Consider the following 9,209-nt stretch of genomic DNA (forward strand, 5'->3'; position numbering starts at 1 on the left):
AACAATTACAGCATGGATTGGCCGGACACACTCTCTGAGATTTGATAACCAATTAATATGATCATGAGCTTCATCTATCTTATTTGTGGTTAGTAAAATGCCCTTCTGAATATGATAAGCAATTTCTTGGGTGATGATATTTGGTCGTTTGACGTTTAGAATGGGGATCAATATTCTGTTTAAAATTTATCTAACAATTAAAATGATCAGCAATTTCTATGCAGTGAAACAAAATTCCATTTCCAATGTTTTGTTAAAAATAGCATTCATTAGTTGGAAGTGAGCCAAGAGAGTGCTTATAAAAGAAATGATGAAATTGTCACCATTTAAAGTTCAAAAGAATACATTGTCGATGTGAATGCTACAATTCTCTCACAAGTGAAAGATTACAGAATATTATTGAGCAAACAATAAACTAAAGTTTGAAACAAATAAAGAAACAGTCTTCAATGATGAACCTTAGTAGAAAGTGACTAATATTATCCAATACCGGTGACAAAACGGTCTAGCCAGCAATCTTGTAGCTTGGATTGACTAGATTTTCCAGGCCAGAAACTACTTGAATCGACTCTATAACATCACCAACCTTAAGATCAGCCAAAAAGTCCTCGTTTTCTGTCACATAACCAAACACTGCATACCGGCCATCCAAAATATTGGCATTACTGGGAGTTAATTCACTTTCTTTCAGTAGCCAGAACACCTGGCTTGAGGCAGAATTATTCTCAAACTCCTGAAAAGTATTAAATTCAGGCGATTTCTAATTAGCTTTCAAACTAATACTTGGATACGTATGGAAAAAAAGTATTAAAATTCAAATTCTCACCTCTCTGGCCATGGCCATTGTTCCAAATGCATTGAATGGAAGCTTAGTTTGAGCCTTGTAGAGACCAAGCTCCTGTCCAGACACAAGTCATATTGAATTTCAGAAAGGCAAAGCAAAAATAAATTCTCAAGGGAATTAGGAAAACTTCTAATTGTAGAAGACAAAAAAGGTGTTATGAAGACTGGTAGATGGTGAAACTTTTCAATGCCTTAACATATCCTCTCAGAAAGACAGCTAGCATTCCACAGTCAACACTTCTGAATTATAACAGAGTATAAGGCTTTGGCATAATATATTAATGCAGAAAGAATTGAGAGGCTTACTTCCAAGGTTTCTCCATAAAAGGGTGATTTCTCCCCATCCACCATGATTTCTAATGGTATTGTCCGGGTTTTTTCTGTACTAGGATCAATGAAACCCTCAGCAGGGCCTTCTGGATCTCCAGTTTGAACAACAAACCCATCCGCTGCAGCCAATACAAAAAAGGCATTTATTAGTGTTGTGGCCACATAAATGAAAATTAAAATTTGCATCTTCAGACAATTCATAGCTCACAGCAATTAGAAAATTGGTCAAGTCTACAGTGAGAGAAGTTGTTAAATAAAAGGCGAGCTACGATGGGCAAGACAATCATTCAGATGAATCCAATTACATGCATGGCATCTAAGTACAAGTTTAGCAACCAGGTTATTCATCAATCTTGATACCAAATTTCTCTGATTAAAAACATTACATGATGGGATGTTTATGGCAATTCATGTTAAAAACATTTTCTCTTCTGAAGGCAACAGAAAAATTTAACATGCTTTTTTATTAGCATAGAAAATAAATATCAACACTTCAACAGCAGAATCAAACTAACTTAATATAAACCCTTTACCTCTTTGGATTTCCATGCCATCATAGAAGTTCCTTTCTACTAAGTCCACAAAATTTCCAGCAGTTACCGGCGCATTGTAACCATCTAGAACTATCCGGAATACACACTCATCTAAATTAGGATTGTCCTTGACCTTGACCTTCATATCAACAGCAGCTCTCCCCTTTAATAGAGGCATACTTTGGTATTCTTCGGGCACTTCGTATGGGAAGCCATCCACCATATCCTCTTCAACACTGCAGAAACCCAATGCCCCAGGAAGATCTCAGCTGCAGTCAATGACAAGGTATATATGAGAGTTTATTCTAAGAGGATTCACTTCTATTAGTCCTCCCAACTTTTTTGTTCAAAATAGGATACAGTTCTTATGGAAGGAAGACATTGTCAATTTTCATTAGTAATCTAGTTTCATGGGACGGACCTCTACAACATGAACAATGTCAGCACAATATTTTTTACTGTACTAACGACTGCTTGGTACCGAAGGAGACTGGTGATTGGATTGAAGAAAACATAATGATCCTAGTTCATAACTTGTGAGTCAACTAATAAAGAAAGAGAATTCTAGATAAATTCCCCATCTTAGTCACAGAACCTCATATTTGACTGAAGTGCACAAGTTAATGCCCTTTCAAAGAAGGAAGAAAACCCTGGGGATAAAATCTGATTTATATTATCACCATAGATATTTAGCTTAACCTAAATATGAGCAATTTAGAACAAAATATGAGTTTTCAGCAACAATTTTTCTAATGTTTTTTTCAAGCCTCTATGTTATTGATGCAATAGAGTGATACTCACCCGCCAACATAATTAAGCAGCTCCTTCTGTTTAGGTGCAACAGCATCTCTATTCCTATCCTCCACAATCTGTTGTAACTCATCCATTCCAACTTCCAATTTGTCAAGTAGTTCAAGCCCATGCTCCTTCTTCGATTCAGCTAAACCCGTTACAATCAAACTCTTACCTTGTTTAAGTGCTCGTGATGCCTGCCTCACATTCTACACATTTCACACACAAAAATAAGCTTTTTTTTTAAGCCACAATTAATTATCCCAACTATAAAAATAAAAGTTGAAATGCTTACTCTCTCAACAGAATCAAGAGCTTTAACCCCAGCAACCTTAAGACTGTCTGTAATATCTTCAAGTGGTTTTTGTACTTCCCTCACAGCTTTATTGTTAATAGGCAAAGCGTATCTCAACAATGCACCCGGATCCTTAATTGGCGGACCAGAGATTAACACAGACAAATCAGGCAACGCCAAGTTATTTGCATTTACATTTACATTTACATTTGCATCAGCAAATGAAGGTGCTCCTGTAATCAATCCGACAGCTAAAGCTAAAGAAATAGCGCACTCCTTCAATTTCTGCTTAAAAAATGCAACTTAGTTATAGTCCTTACATAAAACTAAACAAGACCCATCTAATAAATCATGGAAAATGTACTTACCTGACATGGGTTACGATTAAAAGAACAAGTAGTCGGAGTAAAACGCTGAGTCAACCGATCATTATTGTTGGTGGCAGTGGTGTGAGTTGTTGCAAAACGAACACGGTTGTTGGGTAATTTCGGAGTGATTAAGTTACAGGAAATAATAGCTGCCATAATGAAATTTTGAAAGCTTGTTTCAAAGAGGTAGGAAAGGCATATGATTGATTTGAATTAGAATGAGAATGGGAATGAAATGGAAATGGAAATGTGAGGAGAGTTGAGAGGGAGATAATTGGTGATAAGATTTTGGTGACAAGGAAATAAATATAAGGATATGCTGCAAATAAAGAAGGGTCGTACTCACTTCAGTCCTCAGGCTTTGGATAAGATTACAGATTTTCGGATTTTAGAAACGTTATGGCTGCCGGCCCTTCATCAAAATCTTCAAGATCCGATTAAATATACTTTGGGCTAATTTCAAAAAACACCCTATATTTTTAAAAAGGACATTCATGTGCTAAGCGTGGGATATTATAAAACTGCCCTTGTCTTTTCATCAATTAGTCAAACACCACCACTGATTTTAGTGGTTTCTCATTTTTTTTTTTCAGGCAGTAGTTGATAGCAATGTTCTGAAAACCAGACCGGACCATTCGATCGGACCGGTTCGACTGAGAGCCGGAGGTACTCCGGTCCGGTATCTTCTAAAAACTGACATTTTCAGTTAAATTGGATTGAGCCGCGGTTGGACTATCGGAATAGTGTCGAGTCGCGATCCAATCGCAACTCAATCCCGTCGGATTCCGACATCGTTTGATAGAGAAAACACCACCATTCGACTTGACGACATCTCCACGACAAAACCCATCCATTTTCAGTGGCCGTTGTCCAGCCTTCATCGCTCGCCGTCTACCTAAAGTTCACACGACCGTCGGACTTCATTCTTGATTCCGACAATTTCCGACGCCGATGGAACTCCTTAACACCACCATCAGATTCGTCGGAACCTATACATCAAAAGCCCCATGATTCCAACTTCAATTGGCCGTCGATCGTCGCTGAAACCACCACTCACCAGTCTCTTCACACGACATGAGTGTTTTAGAAAGATTTCAAACCTTAAGGGAGTATTATTGGGGTGTTTTTGATGAATTTCAAACATTTAGGGACTAAATTTTTTTTACAGAATACGATCCAACCTGTCAAACCGAAAACCGGTCAAACCAAAAAATAGACCCTTGAACGTTCATAGTCCGGTTCGATTTTCGGAACATTGGTTGACAGACAGAATTGTCATTTGTTAGAGGAAAAATATTATGCTGGAGTAAAAGAATTTTAAAACCCCCTAATATAGATGTTATTTCATTATTTAATAAAGAGTATATCAATCGTTTTGAATTTTGTTAACAATATAAAAAAGTTTATGCTTAATAATATTTTAACATTATAATTAGTATTATGAATCTATGATAATTTTACTATTACATAAAAAAAATTTATGCTTAATATTAAGAAACCCAATTTTGAAGTATAAAGAAAATAGAAAACACAAAACGATTTGAAGAAAAGAAGTGAAAGAATTGAACCAATAGCAAATCTGACATTGAGAAGAGTGATAGTTTAAAGAAATCTGGTTCCACGCAATAACTGCTTGGAAGCAATTCCAGGCATCAAACTTATGGAAGTAAACGGTATATTTCCACCCAAGGTTTAGCTAAAACCTAAGTTAATACTTCTGGTTTCATTTATTTTGAATACGTACCCTTAAATTAACACAGTTAATGACTGTTGGGTTCTGACGAATGCTATTACCAAACTGCCCTTCACCCTATTTCAAACCACCACAGCACCACCCGAGCCAGCCAAACCACCACCACAACCCATTCCAAACCAACCCATCCCAAACCACTACCATAGCCATCTAAACTATACCCCATTCCAAATCCCACAGCCGGCCAAACCACAACCACCACATCCCATTCCAAACCACCCCATCCCAAAACCACCACAGCGTCCAAACCACCACCACAGTCAGCCAAATCACCCCATTCCAAACCCAATAGCAACCACAAAAAATCACACCATTTCAATAAGAAAAACAAAAAAACATAAAACAAAAAACAAAATAGAAACCCTAGGGAGAGGGGGCTTAAATTGGTGTTGAAAGGTGAGAAATCGGGGACGGAAAGCATGAGATTATTGGAGAGGGCTCTTTGATGAGTTAAATGGTGGACTTGATTAAGATTTTTGGTGATGGGGCTGCCGGAAAGAGGTTGGCGGAGTGCGACAGTTGAGCTAAAGGGTGACGGCGAAAAGGGTAGTCAAGGTGGTCGAGGGGGTAGTGGGTTGGGATGGTGAGGCGCCGGGGAGGAGGAGGTGTAGAGGGAAAAAGAAGAAGATGGGAGGAGGAGGCGGAGATAAGGAAGAAAGGGAAAGGGAAGAGGAAGAAGATGGGAGGAGGAGGCGTACTGGGGAAAGAAATGGGAAGGGAAGAGGAAAATAAAAAGACCAATTTGCCTTTTTACTGTTAAAATAAAGGAAATGGTGTTAATTTAAGGGTGGGTATTTGGAATAAATGAAACCAAGAGTATTAGCTGGTAATTTCGCTCAACCTTGGGTGGGAATATGTTGTTTAGTCAACTTATGGCAACAAAAATAACATCTGTCGGATTGCTACTCTCACTAGAACTGAACTTCCTGTTTTCTTCATTTAATTTTCTTTAGGGAAAGAGCTCCTCTTTCAAGCTCTCCATATATTTTTTTTTTTTTAATTATTTTTAAAGAGTAAACATTTCATTCTCCTCACTTATTTACAAACTATTTTCAAATTAAAAAAAATATAGAAAACAACTTTTTTATCAGTTTCCAATTATACACTAGTTTTAGGATGGTATCAAAAAACTATTTTTCCAAACAAGTTGACTCATTTCTGCCAAATGTATTTTTATAAGATTTATTGTATCTCTTATTTTAAAAAATAAAACACTATATTTGAACTATATCAAACAGCTCTAAGTAATTTCATACTGAATTATTAAAGAGAATATGACGTAATTAGTATTTAAGAGTTTGAGCAATTTTTGAAAAGGCATGGGTTGTTTGGTATAATAGATCCATACTTAGTGAATGGGGTATTTTCTGAATTTTCAAAATTAAGCCAATGTGTAAATTGGTTATATAAAACTTGAGTAATACTAGCCTTATAAAGAGGTATATAAAGAACTATACAAAGAGTCAAATCCAGCCCTTAAAATTCATGATTGCCTCTTTCTCTTTTTTTTTTTTTTTCTTTCTTTCAAGAATTGGATTTGACTCTTTGTATGCCTCTTTGTAAGGCTAGTATTACTCATAAAACTTTGTGCAAACGATGTTTAACTATCAGAGTGGCGCAGCGGAAGCATGGTCCCAAGATCGAAACCCGGCTATGATAGAGTAGCTTCCGAAATATTTTGTTTTTTTGGGCCTGAAATTAACCTTGTATGATTTTTGGGCCTAAATAAAGTTTTAATTAGACCAATTTCATCAAGTTAATTTTCCTCACTACACAAATTACTGGCTATTGAAAGTAGACATGTTGAATCTCATCAGATTTGCATAACTTGCGCTTTATAGCATCAAAATCATACCGACGTTTTTCTTACTTTCATCCATATGGTTTTGAATATAAAAGAAGGCCTGCTAGTAAAAAAATGTTGTATTTCAAGCATACGTCAACTAAACTCTCTGTACTAAATCCTGAACCATCCTAAATTTGTGATTAATTGCTAGCAAAACATAAAACTATCCAATATACAGCACAAATGTTATTTTGATAAAATAATAATTAAAAAAAAAATGAGAAAACAATATATGATTGCACTATCTAAAATGACAATGACTTAAATCTTGATCAGTTGTTTTAGGTTGCAGCGCACCTTCTGCAGATAGCTGAGTCTCAGTTGGCTTGACGTCGTCTTGAACTTTTGTCGGTATTAATTTGTAGTAGAATGCATGTATTATGATTTGTGCAAGACCTAAAATTTTTCCAAGATCATTGCTTTATCTGCCATTGTTAACCAAATATAATAGTATTAGATCCTCTTGTTAAACTATTATTAGTATGATTAAATTGGCAACTGGGAAAAGAAGTTTTACCAGAATGAAATAGTCCAATTTGATGAGAGCATAAGCTGACCAGATGCAACCATTAACAAAGCTTGCCAATGAGAGACAGAACGGCATGTACTCCAGACTCTTCGTCTTTATAACTTTTCGCTGTTAAAATCAACGTGAGACAAGGAAAGATTGAAGAAGTGAAATGATTTACAAGTTTAGTTGAGTATTATAATAAAAGCTTATAGAATTGGATTTAGGAGATGCATAACACAATGGTGAGAGGTGAAGCATACAAAATGATGTTGAAGACAACACATATAATTCCAACAAAAAATGATCTGCTGGTCTGGGTGTGAAATCCCAGCGTGTTAGCACTTAGAAGTTATAACTGTATATCAGTCTGCATGCGGATTACTGAATCTGCATGCTCTGAATAAGATTTGACTATCATCTACCTCTATTGACCAATATTTAATATGTATATGTTCATGTTTTATATTAAATTATATTAAAAAGAGCAAAATATGAACAATATTGATAGATATATCTCCATAATTATGTAATTAATATGATCAAAACCAAAACTGAAAAGAAATATAAAACTTTTCAAATATGAACGTGTAACATAACCTTTGAATATTCCATAACTAAGCGAGAAATTAATCAAGCCAAATTTGGGTTTGACTTGAACTATATATAGCACTCATTAATCTTCAATATGTGATTTACAATATTTAAGTAATAAATATGAATAAATTCGCTAACTAATGACTAGATGTCTAACAATATTTGCTCTTGTACTTAAAATATTATGAATATGCATGGTTAAAATACCCTTCAAAATATATATGGTTAAATCATTCCTTATATCTTTGGAAGAGTGAGAATGTGGGAATATAGAATTAGAATTAATTAAGTTAAAGTGGACAATGTCACAAATTAATTAAGTTATACCTATTGTTTTCTTTCATTTTCAAACCATATGAAGCCGAATTATTTTGATGAGGTATATTCAAGTACAATTATTTAATGGCAGTAGATTGATAAGCTGTTCATTTTATTTACTGAGCATTTCAAATTGGCACTTCACTTGTGCGAAATATTACTTTATAGATTATTTTTAGAATTTGATTTTTTAGAATTTGATTTTTCATCATTTTATTATCAGAGTGGCGCAGCAGAAGCATGCTGGGCCCATAACCCATAGGATCCCGCGATCGAATCCTGCTCTGATAGACAGGCTTTTGATTTTTATTTATTTGTTTTTTGTCTATTACATAGCAGCAGCCTGAATGAACCTAAATTGGGCCTAAAGTGCCCATGTTTGAGTGTGTTCCATAATAGATTAAAAGTTTTCTGATTGCCACACTAATATATGAAGTTTGTTCTTTCAGAATTGCGATAGAAAAAGATGGAAGATTTTCTTATAGTAATTGTTGATGCGTGATTTTAATACCAACGACCTGCACGTGCAAAGTGCTAAGCTGTTCTAAGAAATTACACGTGATTGATTATGAGAGAGCTAATCAATATAATTGAATACAAAGACTAAATAGTAAATTAAAAGTGATTTTTAAAGTGGTTCAGATGCTTAAAGCGATTCCTACGTCCACTGTTTCTTTTATGTATGAGAGTTTACAAGAGGTTGTGTATAGCGAACATCAAGCAGAGGTACAATAATTGAGTATTTAGAGAGAATATCAAGTCAGTCTCTTCCTCGTAGGTTATCTTTGCTCTGAAAATAAAGATTACAATCAAAATCAGAATGAGGGTTCAGGATCCCGAAAATGAGAGGGGGAGTCTTCTATTTATAGTAGCTAAATTTAAGATAATGATTACAGATCTGCAAGTAGGTAAGTGTCGTGCAAATCCTTCATTGCCTCATATTAGCTGATAACTTAGGAAATATCCTCAAATTATTTGGGGTTTGGATAGGTGTGCGGTCCTCAGTCACTTATAGACGAAACCTAA

General features: G+C 35.3%; 1 protein-coding gene across 1 annotated transcript; it reads right to left on the bottom strand.

Moving 5' to 3' along the window:
• Positions 1-325: 325 nt before the first annotated feature.
• On the bottom strand, positions 326-3,520 carry LOC116123698 (peptidyl-prolyl cis-trans isomerase CYP38, chloroplastic-like). The gene is made up of 7 exons (XM_031409445.1): positions 3,162-3,520; positions 2,794-3,078; positions 2,508-2,707; positions 1,707-1,942; positions 1,150-1,292; positions 827-898; positions 326-733 (listed from the first exon to the last, which is right to left on the bottom strand). The coding sequence occupies exons 1-7, from the start codon at positions 3,315-3,317 to the stop codon at positions 506-508; spliced, it is 1,320 nt and encodes a 439-aa protein (XP_031265305.1). The 5' UTR covers positions 3,318-3,520; the 3' UTR covers positions 326-505.
• Positions 3,521-9,209: the final 5,689 nt, after the last annotated feature.

The sequence above is a fragment of the Pistacia vera genome, unplaced genomic scaffold (genome assembly GCF_008641045.1).
Source record: "Pistacia vera cultivar Batoury unplaced genomic scaffold, PisVer_v2 Contig144, whole genome shotgun sequence".
Taxonomy (NCBI): domain Eukaryota; kingdom Viridiplantae; phylum Streptophyta; class Magnoliopsida; order Sapindales; family Anacardiaceae; genus Pistacia; species Pistacia vera.